At 38.8% G+C, this 17,531-nt stretch overlaps 2 protein-coding genes across 2 annotated transcripts in view; one reads left to right on the plus strand and one right to left on the minus strand.

The window, feature by feature from the left end:
- EIPR1 (EARP complex and GARP complex interacting protein 1) overlaps window positions 1-17,531 on the plus strand; it is a 608,423-nt gene that overhangs the window by 90,902 nt on the left and 499,990 nt on the right. The gene's annotated exons all lie outside the window — the stretch shown is intronic.
- ALLC (allantoicase) overlaps window positions 1-17,531 on the minus strand; it is a 30,998-nt gene that overhangs the window by 3,492 nt on the left and 9,975 nt on the right. The window contains exons 6-9 of the mRNA XM_001097806.5: window positions 16,482-16,614; window positions 3,438-3,593; window positions 2,966-3,039; window positions 1,858-1,966 (exon numbers count right to left, since the gene is read on the minus strand). Of these exons, the coding sequence (XP_001097806.1) occupies window positions 1,858-1,966; window positions 2,966-3,039; window positions 3,438-3,593; window positions 16,482-16,614 (472 nt within the window). The remainder of the gene's footprint in view (window positions 1-1,857; window positions 1,967-2,965; window positions 3,040-3,437; window positions 3,594-16,481; window positions 16,615-17,531) is intronic.

Raw genomic sequence — 17,531 nt, forward strand, 5'->3', positions numbered from 1 at the left:
CATAAAGACATGTACATGTATGTTCACTGCAGCACTGTTCACAATAGCAAAGACATGGAATCAACCTAAATGTCCATCAATTGTAGACTGGCTAAAGAAAACATGATACATATACAACATGGAATACTATGCAGCCATAAAAAAGAATGAGATAATGTCCTTTGCAGCAACATGGATGCATGCAGCTGGAGACCATTATTCTTAGCAAACTAACACAGGAACAGAAAACCAAATACCATATGTTTTCATAAGTGGCAGCTAAATAATGGGAACACATCGGCACATGGACACTGGGGCCTAATTGAAGGTGGAGGGTGGGAGGAGGGAGATCAGAAAAAAATACTTATTGGGTACTAGATACCAAGGTGACAAAATAATCTGTACACCAAAACCCCATGACACAGGTTTACCTACATAACAAACCTGCACATTACCCTTGAACCTAAAATAATAGTTAAAAGAAAAAATAGATAAAATGCCGTCTTTCCAAAATAAGTTAAAATTACCAAGACTTCCTGAAATAATTATAGGCACTACTGTTGATGAGCCTGGCCTTGAACTTGATATAATGGTTAATAATTGAGTAAAGTCACAATAATTCCCAAGACATTTAAAAACCACTCACCCAAAACATGAATATAAACTGCCACTATTTATTCAAAAATGGCTAACATGGAATGCTCAATCCAGTACTTATAAAATGTCACATAACAATTATAAAATTGTATCAACTTCTTTTGAATTGTCTTAATAATACACATATGTATTTCATAAGAAAGTAAATACAGAATATCAGCGTTGTTTGTCCAAATATTTTTTAACAAATAGAGGTGCACAGTTTTTAAAATGTGTAAATCACTGTCTTAAAAGTGAAGCCTGGGGAAGAAATGGTCACTCCTCTTCCCCAGTCAGTCTGCTTAGGACCCTTCTCTGTAAAAAGGTGCCTCCCATCCCTGTGCTTCTCACAGGCTCTTTCCAAGGGGGATGCAGAGCCTCTATAGTAAAGAGCTGGACAGTGTCATGGAATCTTGTATGACTTTGGGGGTCATCCAGCCCAAATGTGAATTTTATAGAGAGGTTACTAAAGTTCAAAGGGTTGGCTGGGCATAGTGTCTCATGCCTGTAATCCCACCACTTTGGGAGGCTGAGATGGGCGTATCACCTGAGGTCAGGAGTTCGAGACTAGCCTGGTCAACATGGTGAAACCCATCTCTACTAAAAATACAAAAATTAGCCAGGCATGGTGGCGGGCACCTGTAATCCCAGCTACTCAGGAAGCTAAGGCAGGAAGAATCGCTTGAACCCAGGAGGCAGAGGTTGCAGTGAGCCAAGATCATGCCACTGCACTCCAACCTGGGTGACAAAGCAAGACTGCATCTCAAAAATAAATAAATAAGCGTTGGGCGCAGTGGCTCAGGCCTGTAATCCAGCACTTTGGGAGGCCACAGTGGGTGAATCACCTGAGGTCAGGAGTTCAAGACCAGCCTAGCCAACATGGCAAAAACCCATCTCTACTAAAAATACAAAAATTAGCTGGGTATTGTGTAGAGTGCTTGTAATCCCAGCTACTCAGGAGACTGAGGCAGAAGAATCGCTCAGACCCTGGAGGTGGAGGTTGCAGTGAGCCGAGATTGCACCACTGCACTCCAGCCTGGGCGACACAGCAAGACTCCATCTCAAATTAATAAATAATAGATAGATAGAGTTCTAAGGGTTAAAGTAGCATGCTCAAAATTACACAGCTTAAGTGGCGAAGCCACACCAAGAGCTCAGTGTCCTCAGTCCCACTTCCATAGAACTCAATCTTTAGAATAAACACACCAATTATAAGGTACTTCTTTATGGCTTTGCATTTACCTTTAAAATATTTTGTGTCAATTTCAATTCGCGTTATTACTCCAGGATGTGCCAATCGGAAAACTGCCCATTCACAACCCGGAACCAAGAGAATGCCATTGTCATCATTCTGGAATTCAGAAGAGAAGAAAATGGTAAACTAACTTAGAGTCATTCAAGAAACCAGTCCCGAAAACCAACAGGTGAAAAAGGTTGACGTGCTTCTTTTATTTCTTACTATAGAAGAGTGTTTCCTGGGGCCTGATGTGTAGATCACTGTCATGTAAATTGCCTCTTTGCTATCATTTCTTAAATATCTTATGCCAATTTGTGAGTTCATGGGGCCCAGATAAGTTTTTCTAAATTTCTGTGTCAATTACAGATCCCTGCAAAATGTTAAACGTGCAGCAATCTTTATCTAATCCAGTCCATAGGTTCTCTAATTAGTTTGTTTTGACCTTTCAAGGTACATATTTTGTTAGTCAAACCTATACCGATACATGATGTACATTCAAACCTTAGTTTTGAGAATGGAGAGTTTGTTCATTGATATCTCAAAGCATCAGGTGACATGAAATCCAATTTAAGAAGGGGAGAGCACTTTTCTGACCAAGTTTTCAGTGAGATTTGCAAATTGAAAGGCATTGTATTTTTTGTTTCACTTCATCTTGGTTTCTCTATCTCAAATTAGTTACTGGCCAAATTAAACAGCATAGACTCTAGGGCGCCCTGTCCATCACAAGTTCACATAAGTGGTGTAATCCTGAGATACACAGATATTTAGCATTACTAAACTAGTGGTTCTTCCCCAGATCTCCCAACATATTTATTCATAACTTTTGTATTATTAAATCGCAGCTCCTTTTGTTTCTTTATTGAAGAAACAGAGGAATGTTCCAAAAATGCATTGGCGTAGCTGGCAATGACCGGTATGTTTGGCCTTCTGAGTCTCTGCCCTGATATTATCATGAAAACAGTGGGAAATTTGGAAAAAGTAAATCATAGTAATTAGCATTTAGAACAATGCGTATGAGGTTTCTAAAATATGCAAAGGTTTATTTAAATGAAAAAAGTTCCAAAAAATACTTTTTAGAAAAACTTTACACCATAGTTATTTTTAACTTCTTACTTCTAATATCGGTGGCCGGTCCAGCCTTCTTGCCGTTTCCCAACCATCCGCCATAGACTTTGCCCCACCGACTCCTACAGAAAATAACATTGTTGAATGGTAAACTGCATGATTTTAACTATGAGAACAAATACAATGCTGTAATTAAATTACAGATCTCATGCATCTGAGCATTGCTATATAAATTATTTTCATTAAAGTTAATGTTTCAGTAAATTCACAATCATAGCGTTAGTTAAATTTTACTTTTCCTTTTAAAGCAGATACTTAGGCCAAAATTAGGTAGAGAAATTGGTAATGTTGACTTATTTCATGTCATAAAGGCATCAAATCCTACACATGGAAGATTAGTCTCATCCACTCCCATGCTTTGAGATGTGCCTTTCCTTTTAAATCATTCTGACCATATTGGGGTATTTAATGCTGGTACCCAGACTTCCTAAATAAGCCAGCTCCGAGGATATCATCTTACCTATTATATTGTTTGGGTGCCCAAACTTAGCACTACTAAATCCTACACAGACACCCCCAAAAGCGATGGCCACTAGGTCTGCATGTTCTTTGGGGTCAGTTGCAGTCCAGTCTTTTTGTCCAGTACCTAATACTCTAAGTCGTGCAATTCCACCATCTGAAAAGGAAAGGTGCCTTAGTTATTGTTTGTAAAAATGGCTGCTTGTGTATCATCAACTACAGGACCCTCCTGTCTTCTCCAGTGTCATCTCTTGGTAGGTTTTGGCCACATCAACCTGCTGTTTCTCAAATACAACAAGCCCACTGCCCCAGGGCCTTTACATTTGATATTATCTTGTACCAGAACAACTTTCCCAGCTCTCCAAAAGACTACTTATGTTCCTCACCTTAAAGGCATGGCCTCAGAAAAGCCTTCCCTCCATCCTCTGACGTTATCTCCTCCCCGCTCCATCCAGCCACTGCCTGCTCCCCAGGTTACATTTTATATCCCCTTGCTTATTTACTCCAGAGCTCTAATTACAGCCTGAAATTATCTTTCTAAGTTCCTGCTAAAATCAGTCTCTCAAACCCAGAAGGCGAAATCCTCGGAGGCCAGACCAGTTATCTGTGTTGTTCACCTCTGTACCGTTCTTGTATCGTCTCTACCTAGAAGAGGTCTGGGCACACGGTAGGCATTAAAGTTTTTTTAATTAAATAAACAACTCCAAGGTCAAGCAGCATTTGGGAAATTCACCATCCAAATAATATTTCGTGCGAGAAATGAGCATTGCTGACTCTCACAGACTCAGACAAGAGAACCTTATGTTTTTATTTTTACAACACCACGCTGCTTAGCAATGTTATTGAGAATACAAAAGATAATATTCACAAAATCAAATTGCTACTGAGAACCACAGCAGCCTGAAATTAGGTCTGCAGAGCAGCAAATAGCTACCAAAATCAACTCACAGCATCTGATTCTAGTAGAATGAATGTTTTGTTTCTTCGAATATTAATTCCTAGAAGGTGGAAACCAAGCATTTTTAATATAGAAAATTAATTTAATCAAAATACTGTACTAAAACAAGCCCTATATGTTTTTATTTTACAAATTTGATGAAAATGAGTGATCTGAAAATTTTTTGGTAAAACAATGGAAGTCTTGCTATTTACAACAAATAAAACCAAAAACTTCATTGCCATAAAACCCTAGAAAACATCCTAGAAGGAGTCATTCAGCAGGAGCTAGGCTGTGAGAGGAGTATCACTGCCATTCTAGTTCATTAAATATTATAATTGGCTTTAATGGTATAGAAGATATTCATCTGTTGAAAGTAAAGTCTACTTCACATTTTTAAAAATAAGATTCTTCTTTACAGAGTTAATATCCAAAGTTGCTTTTAATCACAACTGTCAAGGAATCCCAGAAATGACTCTTCATCCTCTGAGTACATCTCATTTAAACTAACCCATTCCCACCCAATGTGTCCCCGTGACATCAGCTTGGTTTTCCACGGCTTCCTTTCCCTTTACACCTGGATCCCAGGTGGAATCCTCATGGAGCAATTAAAGATGCCACTAAGAGTTGGGACATGAAATCTGCATGCAGGCATTGCCCATCTTTCCTCTTCAGGTCGTCAATGCTGACCAATTAGGAAAGAGCTTTTATGTGCTTAGGGGTCCTTCATATTCAACCCAGAAAAGCAGGGTTCCCAGTCAGAAGCTATTTTAGACCCTCTTTCAACTCATGAATCCTATACAAACTGGGTTGGACATATAAAGTTGCTATTTTGGTGGATCAGAAATAGTCAAATAGAAATGTTTATGGCTCTACCAAAATACTTTTGTTATATGTATCACTATTTTGCAGTTTTTTGTTTTCTTTTCTTTCTTTTCTTTTCTTTTTGAGACAGAGTCTCGCTCTTGTCACCCAGGCTGGAGTGCAGTGGCACGATCTCGGCTCACTGCAACCTCCGCCTCCCGGGTTCAAGCGATTCTGCTGCTTCAGTCTCCCCAGTAGCTGGGATTACAGGCATGCGCCACCACGCCTGGCTAATTTTTGTACTTTTAGTAGAGACGGGGTTTCGCCATGTTGGCCAGGCTAGTCTCGAACTCCTGACCTCAGGTAATCCACCCACCTTGGCCTCCCAAAGTTATTTTTCTTATCTGTCTCCCCCTGGGTTATTCACTTCATAAGGACAAGGACTCTGTCAATTAAATCTAACAACTAATAGTTATTGAGCTTCTCTGTTCCCCATGCCGTACTAAGTGTCAGGTATACGAAAATGACAATCTGGACCCACAGCCCTTTCTTCATGAAGCGTACACTCTGTTGGCTCTGACCTACACATTGTCAGGAAAATGATTATATGGCCAATGCTCAGTCTGTAGCTCAAAGTAGTTATTCCATAGTGTATGTTAAATTAACAAGTGGGAAAAAGGCCTGAATCTCTTGTAAGCTTTGCTCATTCATTGTCTTGCACTGTTTTTAGAACAGATGATTTCAGTGAGTAATTAATATTAGTAAACATGTTTAGATCTTTCCATTTTCATGTCTCACTTTAAAGCATCATAACCAGAGAAACATTGCACCTAAAATAAGGTTCCAGAGAACCACTTCTGCCATGACAGCAGGAGGAGCTTTGCTGTCCTGTTCCTCAGTGGAGTTGGTGAAATGTAGGGGGCTTGGGGGATGGGAAAACACTTCAGGTCTCTGGAAATGGTCCTAAGGGCATACGGAAAATTCAGCAACATCTATTCAAGAACATCTGCTAAAATTCAGTAAGAGCAGTGAGAGTCTGCAGTATCTGAACCAAGACCTCACCTTCACACCCTCTCCCAGATCAGCAAAGTGGAGACTGCAAACAAGTGCAGCCCATAGTTGCGGGGTGTCTTCCCAGGACAGGCAGGACATCAGGGCTTCTCATTCTGCCCCTATATGCCTGTTGCTGAGGCTAAGTCCTGGGTGAGTGTGGTTGAGAGGCAGGGGCTCCTTTATTTGACCCAGCCCTGACTCATGGGACAGGGTCCTACCTTAGGCGTGGCCACTGGGATATTGGGGCCACAGTGACCCGTTTCATGGTCCATAAGGTGGAGGCGTCACACTGAGGGTGAGACATCCCCAGCCCTGCAAACCCTGTAACTCAGAGGGAACACCAAATCAGAGCTGCTGTTCAGCAACACCATGTTGTAAGAGGTTTGTCCCACGGGTCCCCTGGGGACAAACACCCAGCTAACCTTCTCACACCACTAGAATATGCTCTCTGGGACCTCCCCTATTCTGATGGGCAGTAATTTGATTGTTTACTACAAATGAGGCAATCCTGGGCTTAAGGTGCCATCTAGTGCTGAAAAGTAGGCAGCTACCTAGCAGGAAATAAAATCAACAGGAAATTTATAAAGATTCTCTAAGGTAAGCTTGTCCAACACATGGCCAGTGGGTCTTATGAGGCCCATGGTGGCTTTGAATGTGGCCCAACACAAATCCATAAACTTTCTTAAAAACAGTATGAGATTTTTTCGGTTTTTTTTTTTTTGGCTCATCAGCTATCATAGTGTATTTTATGTGTGGCCCAAGACAATTCTTCCAATGTGGCCCAGGGAAGCTAACATATTGCACACTCCCTACGTTTAAGCAAACATATTCAACAAAAACTGAAACAAACCAGACAGAAAAGGCTGGAATAAATAACTAATGCTTCAATGCACAGGCATTAATGTACATCCATAAGAAACAACAGCAAAGAACTGTGACATCCCCAAATGGACAAAGCAAGGAACCAGTGACTGATCGTAATAAGACAGTGATATATGAACGCTGTGATCAATAATTCAAAATAGCTGTTTTAAGGAAACTCAGTGACTTCAAAGATAACACGCAAAAGCAACTTAGAAGTTTATCAGAGAAATTTAATGAAGAGATTTAAAGAATTTTTTAAATCAAACAGAAACCTTTGAATGGAAAAATGCATTTGCTGAACCGAAAAATTCATTAGAGGCTCTTAAGAGTACAATGAAGCAAGCAGAGGAAATAATCAGTGAGCTCAAAAATGGGCAATTTAAAAATACACAGAGGAGAAAAAAATGAAAAAGAATTAAGATTGCTTACAATATATAAAAAAATTACCCCAAAAGACCAAATCTAAGAATTATTGGTGTTCAGGAGGGAGTTGAGCAAGAGAAAGGGGTAGAAAGCTTATTCAAAGAAATAATAGAAAACTTTTCAAAACTTGATGAAGACATAAATATCCTGGTACAGAAAGGTCAGAGAATACCAAACAGATTGTATCCAAATAAGACTACTCCAAGGCATTTCAAAAATCCTAAAGGTCAAGGACAGGCTGGGTATGATGACTCATGCCTATAACCAGCACTTTGGGAGATCAAGATGGGTGGATTGCTTGAGCCCAGGATTTTGAGACCAGCCTGGGCAACATGGTAAAATCCTATTTCTACAAAAAAAAAAAAAATACAAAAATTAGCCAGGCATGGTGGTGTACACCAGTGGTCCCAGCTACTTGGGATGCTGATGTGGCAGGATCATCTGAGCCAAAGGAGGTTGAAACTGCAGTGACCTGTGATTATACCATCAGACTCCAGCCTGGGTGACAAAGTGAGACCCTGTCTCAAGAAAAAAAAAAAGGTCAAGGATAAAAAAAAATCCTAAAAGCAGCAAGAGAAAAGAAGCAAATAACATAAAGAAGTTTCAATTCATCTGTCAACAGACTTCTCAATGGTAGCCATACAGGCCAAGAAGAAGTGGGATGACATTTTAAAGTGCTGAAAGAAAAAAAGACTGCCATCCAAGAATATTGTATCCAGAAAAGCTATCTTTCAAATATGAAAGAGAGAGAAAATCTTTCCTGGATAAACAAGAGCTGAGAGAATTCACCACCACCAGTATTAAATGAAATGCTAAAGTTCTTCAGTTTGAAAAAAAACACTAATGTGCAAAAAGAAAATATTTAAATTTATAAAACCCACTAGTAAAATTAAGTGCATTAACAAACTCGGAATACCCCCAACACTGTAATTATAGTGTGTAATTCACTCATAACTCTAGTATGAAGTCCAAAAGACAAACCTATCAAAAATAATAATATTTTTGTTGATATCATTAACAGGTGTTAAAAGATAGGCAATATAAAAACATGCAAACTGAGACAACATAAAGTCAAAATGTGGGAGGAGGGATAAAGTTAAAAATGTAGAGATTTTTAGTGTTTCTTTGTTTATTTCTATTTTTTTCTTTGTGATCTAAGATGAGTTGGCATCTCTTTAAAATAACTTGTTATATCTATAGATATTTTTATAAGCCTCATGGTAACCACAATGCAAAAACCTATAATAGATTTGCTAAAAATAAAAGTCAGTTAAAATGTACTATCAGAGAAAATTAGTTAACCACTAAGGCAGAAAGAAAAGAAAGGAAAGGAAGGGGAGGGGAGGAGAGAGGGGAGGGGAGGGGAAGGGAGGGGAGGGGATTAGAAAACAAGCAACAAAATGACAGTAAGCTCTTACTTACTGATGACAATACTGAGTTTAAATGGACTCAGTGCTCCAAATCAAAGGCATACTGTTGCTTAACGGACTAAGAAACAAGATCCAACTATATGCTGCCTACAAGAAACCTGCTTGAGCTATAAAGACACAAATAGGCTGACAGTGAAAGGATGGAAAAAGATGTCTCATGCAACCAGAGACCAAAAAAGAGCAGGAGTAGCTACACTTATATCAGAAAAAATAGACTACAAATCAAAGACTGTTTAAAAAAAAAAAAAGACAAGACACCGTATAATGATAAATGGGTCAATTATGAATATCTATATGTCCAACACCAGAGCTTTCAAGTCTTACATAAAGCAAACATTAATAGATCTACAGGGATAAATAGACTGCAATACAATAATAGTAGGTGACTTCAACACCTCACTTTCAGTAATGGACAAATCGTCCAGACAGGAAATCGACAAAGAAATAGTGAAGTTGAACTACACACCAGATCTAATGGACCTGACATTACAGAACATTTTACCCAACTGCTGCAGAATATACATTCTTCTCATCAGAAGAATGTTCCATGTGGAACATTCTCTAGAATAGGCCATATCTTGGGCCACAAAACAAGTCTAAACAAAGTCTAAACAAAAACAAAAACATATCAAGTATATTTTCTGACCACAATGGAATGAAACTAGAAATCAATAATAAGAGAAACGTTGGAAAATACATAAACACATGTAAATTAAACAACATGCTCCTGAACAACAAATGGGTCAGTAATTAAGAAGGAAATTTTAAAAATGCTTGAAACAAATGAAAATGGAAATACAACATACAAAAATATATGGGATACAAAAAAAGCAGTAGAAGGAAGTTTATAGCAATAAATACCTATACCAAAGAAGTAAAAAGACTTTGAATTAATCTAACAATGCATCTCAATAAACTAGAAAAGCAAGTATAAACCAAACCCAAAATTAGCAGAAGAAAAAAAATAAAGATCAGAGGATAAATAAATGGTGACTAAAATAATACAGAGAATCAACAAAACAAAAAAACTGGTTTTTTAAAAAGAAACAAAAGTGATGAAACTTTAGCTAGACTAATTACAAAGAGAAAAGACTCATCATCAATGATGACCTCAACTACCTGGTCTACATGTTCCAGTATGCTTCTACCCATGGCAAGTTCCATAACATCATCAAGGCTCAGAATGGAAGCCTGTCATCAATGGAAATCCCATCATTAACTTCCAGGAGCAAGATTCCCCGCAAAATCAAGTGAAATGACACCGGTGCTGATTATGTTGTTGGGTCCACTAGAATCTCCATTACCATGGAGAAGGCTGGGGCTCACTTAGAGGGGTAAGCCAAAAGAGCCATCATCTCTGTACCCTCTGCTGATGTCCCTTATGTTTATGTGGGGTGTGAATCATGAGAAGTATGAAAACAACCTCAAGATCCTTAGTAGTGCCTCATATGCCACGTACTGCTCAGCTCTTCTGGCCAAGGTCATCCATGACAACTTTGGCACCATGGAGGGACTCATGACCACAGCCTATGCCATCACTACCACCCAGAAGACCATGGGTGCCCTTTCTTGGAAACGTTGGCAGGATGGCCACAGGGCTCTATAGAACAGCATCTCTGCATCTACTGGCACTGCCAAAGCTGTTGGAAAGGTCATCCCCAAGCTGAATGGAAAGCTCACTAGCATGGTGTTCCACATCCCCACCTCTCTGTCGTTTTGGACCTGACTTGCCATCTGGAGAAACCTGACAAATATGATACCATCAAAAAGGTGGTGAAGGTGGTGAAGCAGGCATTGGAGTGCCCCCTCAAGGGCATCCTGGGCTATCGTGAGTGCCAGGCTGTCTCCTCTGACTTTAACATTCACTCTTCCACCTTTGATGCTGGGGCTGGCATTGCCCTCAATGACCACTTTGTCAGGCTTATTTCCTGGTATGACAATGAATTTGACAACATGGTCCACATGACCTCCAAAGAGTAAGAGCCCCTGGACCACTAACCCCAGCAAGATCACAAGAGGATTAGAGAGGTTCTCAGCTGCTAGGGAGTCCCTGCCACACTCACTCTCCTACCATACTAAGAATCTCCCCCGACACAGTTTCCATGCCAGACCTCCTGAAGAGAGAGGGGCCTAGGGAGACATACCCTGTCACGTACCATCAATAAAGTCCACTGTACTCAGCCAAAAGGAAATGTGACCACAGAATTACAAAGATTAATTAGAGACTATTATGAACAACTATATACCAACAAATTGGAAAACCTAGAAGAAATGAACACATTTCTGGACACATACAATCTACCAAGATTGAACCATGAAGAAGTAGAAAACCTTAATAAACCAATAATGAATGATGAGATCAAAGCTGAAATTTTAAAAGTCTCCCATCAAAGAAAATTCCAGGACCTGATGGCTTCACTGCTGAATTCTACCAAACATAAAAGGAATAACTAATACCAATTTTACTCAAACTCTTCAAGAAAATTGAAGCAGAAGGAACACTTCCAAACTCATTTTACAAGACCAGTATTACCCTGATACCAAAACCAGACAAAGACAACAACAAAAAAAGAAAACTACAGGTTAATATAACTGATGGACATAGATGCAAAAGTACCCAACAAAATACGAGCAAACTGAATTTAACAACACAGTAAACAGATCATTCACCATGAGCAAGTGGAATTCATTCAAGGAAGGCAAGGATGGCTCAACATACATTAATCAATAAACATGATACATCACTAACTGAACCAAAAACAAAAACCATATGATCATTTCAATAAATGCTGGAAAGCATTTGATAAAATTCAACATCACTTCATGATAAAAACTTAAAAACTCAATAAATTGGGTATAGAAAAAAAAGTACCTCAAAATAACAAAAGCCACATATGACAAACCCACAGGTAACATCATACTGAATGGATAAAAAATAAAAGCCTTTCCTCTGAGATCTGGAACAAGACAAGGAGGCCCACTTTCACCACTTTTAATAACATAATATTGGAAGTCCTGGCTGGAGCAATTATGCAAGAGAAATAAATGGCATCCAAATTGAAAAGAAATAAATCAAGTTAGCCTTCTTCACAGAAAACATGATCTTAGAAAAACCTTAAAGACTCCACCCAAAAACTGTTACAACTGATAAACTAATTCAGTAGATTTTCAGGATTCAAGTTCAACATACAAAAATCAGTAGCATTTATACACACCAACAGTGAACAATCTACAAAATAAAACAAGAAGGCAATTGCATATACAATAGCTACAAAAACTATAAAGTACAGAGGAATCAATTTATCCTAAGAAGTCAAAGAGCTATACAAGGAAAACTATAAAAAATGATGAAATAAATTGAAGAGGACACAGAAAAAATGGAAAGATGTTCCATGCTCCTAGATTGAAAGAATTAATATTGTTAAAATGACAATACTATCCAAAGAAATTTACAGATTCAATTCAATCCCTATTAAAATACCAATGACATTCTTCTCAGAAATATTTTTTTAAAAAGTAAAATTTAAATGAAAGACCCTGAATAGCCAAAGCAAAAAGAACAAAGCTGAAGACATCACACTAACTGACTTCAAAATGTACTATGAAGCTATATAACCAAATCAGCATAGTAATGGCATAAAAATAGACATACAATAGAGAACCCAGATATAAATCCACACATTTACAGCCAACTCATTTTCAACAAAGGCACCAAGAACATGCAGTAGGGAACAGTCTCTTCAGTAAATGGTGCTGGGGAAACTAGATAACTGCATGCAGAAGAATGAAACTAGTCCCCTATCTCTCACCATATGCAAAATAAAGTCAAAATAGATTAAAAACTTAAATCTAAGACCTGAAACTATGAAAATTCTAGAAGAGGCTGGGCGCAGTGGCTCATGCCTGTAATCCCAGCACTTTGGGAGGACGAGGTGGGCAGATCACGAGGTCAGGAGATCGAGACCATCCTGGCTAACATGGTGAAACCCCGTCTCTACTAAAAATACAAAAAATTAGCCAGGTGTGGTGGTGGGCACCTGTAGTTCCAGCTACTCAGGAGGCTGAGGCAGGAGAATGGCGGGTGAACCCAGGAGGCAGAGCTTGCTGGTGAGCCGAGATCACGCCACTGCACTCCAGCCTGGATGACAGAGTGAGACTCTGTCTCAAAAAAAAAAAAAAAAAAAAAAGAAAGAAAGTAAAAGGAAATTCTAGAAGAAAACATTTGAAAAAATGCTCTAGGACACTGGTCTTGGCAAATATCTGTATGTAAGACCTCAAAGGCAACAACAGGAAAAACAGACAAATGGGATTACGTCAAGCTAAAAGACTGCTGTATAGCAAAGGAAATAACAAAGTGAAGTGACAACCCATAGAATGGGAAAAATGTATATGTGCAAACTATCCACATAAGAAGGGATTAACAGAAATAATATATAAGGACAACTCAATAGCTAACAACTCAGTAGCAAAAATAATAATAATTTATAAATAGGCAAAAGATCTGAATAGATATTTCTCAAAAGAAGATATACAAATGGACAACAGGTATATTTTTTAAATGTTCAACATCTCTAATCATCAGAAAAATGCAACTCAAAAACACAATGAAATGTCATCCCACCTCAGTTGAAGTGGCTTTTGATATGGTCTGGCTCTGTATCCCCACTCAAACCTCATCTCTAATTGTAATCCCCACATGTCAAGGGAGGGACCTGGTGAGAGGTGATTGGATGATGGGTGTTTTCCCCATGCTGTTCTTGTGATAGGGAGTTCTCATGAGATCTGATGTTTAAAAGTGGCACTTCTCCCTTTCTCTCTCTCTCTCTCTCTCAATCCTGCTGCCATGTAAGACATGCCTTGCTTCCCCTTCTCTTTCTGCCATGATTGTAAGTTTCCTGAGGCCTCCCCAGTCATGTAGAACTGTGAGTCAGTTAAACCTCTTTTGTTTGTAAGTTACCCAGTCTCAGGTAGTGTCTTTATAGCAACGTGAGAGCAGAGTAATACAGCTTTTATTTTAAAAGACGGGGAATAGTGGATGCTAGCGAGGATGTGGAGAAAGTAAAGCCCATGTACATTATTGGCGAGAATGTAAATTAGTACACTCACTATGGAAAACTATGAAAACTCCTGAAGAAAACTAAAAATAGAACAACAATAGATTCATCCAGCAATCTCACTACTGTGTATATATCCAAAAGAAAGTAAATCAATATATTGAAGAGATATCTGCACTTCCAAGTTTACTGTGACACTGTTTACAATGTCACAGCCAAAATATGAAATCAAACTAAGTGCCCATTAATGGAGGAATAGATTTTAAAAGTGATATATATACACAATGGATTGGGGATGGATACTCCATTCTCCATGATGTGAATATTATGCATTGCATGCCTGTATTAAAACGTTTATGTTTTATGTATTATGTACCCCATAAATATATATATACCTACTATGTACCCATAATTGAAAATATTTTTAAAAAGAAAATGTGGTATATATACATACACCATGGAATACTATGCAGCCATAAAAAGGAATGAAATAATGGCATTCACAGCAACCTGGATGGAGTTGGAGACCATTATTCTAAATGAAACAGTTCAGGAACGGAAAACCAAACATCATATGTTCTCAGTTACAAGTGGGAGCTAAGCTATTAGGATGCAAAGACATAAGCATGATACAATGTGGGGAAGGGTAGGATGTGAGGGATAAAATACTACACATTGGTTACAGTGTACACTGCTCTGGTGATGGGTGCACCAAAATCTCAGAAATCACCACTAAAGAACTTACCCATGTAACCAAACATCAACTGTTCCCCCAAAAACCTGTTGAAATTTGTTTAAGACAAGTGAATAGAGATCTGAAGAGAAATGTTTCCAAATAAAATACATGAATGGCCAGGAAGCATACGAAAAGATGCTCATCCTCATTAGTCATCAGGGAAATGCAAATCAAAACCACAGTGAGACACCACCTCACATCCGCTAGGACGACTATAAAACAAAAAGTAAGAGAGTGTTGGGAAAGATAGAGAGAAATCAGCACTCCTTTACGTGGCTGGTAAGAATGTAAAATACGGCCCGGCGCGGTGACTCACGCCTGTAATCCCAGCACTTTGGGAGGCCAAGGCGGGCAATCATGAGGTCAGGAGATCGAGACCATCCTGGCTAACATGCTGAATCCCCATCTCTACTAAAAATGCAAAAAATTAGCCGGGTGCGGTGGCAGCGCCTGTAGTCCCAGCTACTCGGGAGGCTGAGGCAGGAGAATGGCGTGAACCTGGGAAGCGGAGCTTGCAGTGAACCGAGATGGCGCCACTGCCCTCCAGCCTGGGTGACAGGCCACTGCCCTCCAGCCTGGGTGACAGAGCGAGATTCCGTCTCAAAAAAAAAAAAAAAAAAAAAAAGAATGTAAAATATGCAGCACTTTTGGAAAAGCCTAGTAATTCTTCAGTTAAACACAGAGTTATCATATGACCCAGAAAGTCCAATCTTAGGCATACACTCAACAAAAGAAAGCATATGTCCACACAAAATCTTGTACACAAATGTTTACAGCAACATTGTTCAAAATAGCCAGGAGATGGAAAAAAGTGTCTGTCAACTAATGAACGGATAAACAAAATGCGGTAGTGGTTGAGTATCCCTTATCTGCAATGCTTGAGACCAGAAGTGTTTGGATTTCAGTTTTTTTAAAATATTTGCATTATACTTACTGGTAGAGTGTTCCAAATCCAAAATCTGAAATACTCCAGTAAGCATTTCCTTTGAGCATCATGCCAGCACTCAAAAAGTTTTGGATTTTGGAACATTTCAAATTTTGGGCCTTCAGATTTGAGATGCTCAACCTGTCTATCCATACAATGGAATATTAGGCTTACACAAAAAGAAATGAAGTGTTAATACATTTTACAACATGGATGAATCTTGAAAACATTATACTAAGTGGAAGAAGTCAGACACAAAAGACCAGTATTATATAATTCCTATTTATATGAAATGTCCAAAATAGTCAAAACTATCAAGACAAAGTAAATTAGTGGTTGCTTCGGGATAGGGAAGATGAGGGATGATAGCTAAAGGATATGGGGTTTCTTTTTGAGGAGATAAAAATGTTCTAAAGGTATGGTGATGATTGCATGTGTCTGTGCATATGCTATACAGCACTGATTGTACACTTCAAATGGGTGAATTGCATGTTAATCACAGTAAAGCTATTAAAAAATAAAATGAGTCATTTGTACATACCACTTCAGCTGCTAATATAACATACTTGTGAAATCTAGTTAGGATCTATCTAATCTAATATAACTTAGTTCTACCACATCCTAATTTACTTGATCATTTTTCAATAACTACCTATTGATTTGTGGATTAAAACAAGAATTTTCTGGAGCATTAAAAAGGGGAAATTACAATCCTGAAATGCTGGAGAGATCAATTACCAAGTAATTTTATATTTTATAAACATATCAACATAAAGTAAAGAAGCCATGGAACTGGAGATAAGTTCATGTCATGATTACCTGGGAAAATGTTGAGTCTGATATGAGTCCATCTCTGCTGGGAATTGACAAGAAAATAGTTGTGGCCAGAAGCAGGGTTTCCTGGCTTAAGCTCTGTCATGGGAACCAAGTAACTCCAGTCATCAGATTTTAGCTAGCAATAAATATAGAAATGTCAGCAATTACTCTTGAAAACAATATATTCTGTCATCCTATTGCCTCTGTGGGACTTAAGGTGTGGAGATACTTTGGAATAAAAATTAATGATGGATACCTAATGAAACACTTTAATATAAACAGTACATATCAAGCCCCATGTTTAATAAAAAACAGAATAAAGGCCTGTTTTGTTTTCACACTGATCAAAATAGCCAGTGGGTGATGGTGGCAGAGGCCTGTGAATGAAGGACAAGATCTCAGACCCCTCCAAATGTCTTCACGCAGAGGAGTGGTGACGTGAACATTCAAATAAAAACCAAGGTTATTGCCATGCACCATGACATCTGGGGAAATCTGTTGGCCTGAACCTTGCAACCATTTTCTCTAGATTAGCACTTCTCAAACTAATGGCCCTATTTAGTTTGCTGCTATTTACTTTCCTATCTGTTATGGATCAACATTTCTGTAAAAAACAATACAAACTAATTACTAAATAAATGTAAAAAAACAAGAATGTACCAAAACGCAAGCCCTGTTTTGTTTTGTTTTTTCCCAATTGTTTCTTTTATTAAATTCTCCACACACAAAAGTTACTTCATCAAGTTGGTATAAAAAGTGTTTAAAGGCTTACTATCAGTTTCCACACGTGTGCTCATCGGGGCCAGCAGCCATTTGCAGGTGGGTGCTGGTGGAACCCTTTGAGAAGCAGGGCTCCATGTCCCTCATGGGCCATGATGCTCACTCCTCCCAGGCTGAATGAACCACTGAGACCTTTGTAAGGCCACAGTGGGTCAGCAAATGATGTTGGGAGCACCAGGGTTGGGTGTCCCAAAGAATCGCCTTGCACAGCCAGGTGTGCAGAGCAGTTCCCCTACTATCCTAATAATTGGTGACAAGACCCAATTCATCTGG

The sequence above is a fragment of the Macaca mulatta genome, chromosome 13 (genome assembly GCF_049350105.2).
Source record: "Macaca mulatta isolate MMU2019108-1 chromosome 13, T2T-MMU8v2.0, whole genome shotgun sequence".
Lineage (NCBI taxonomy): Eukaryota > Metazoa > Chordata > Mammalia > Primates > Cercopithecidae > Macaca > Macaca mulatta.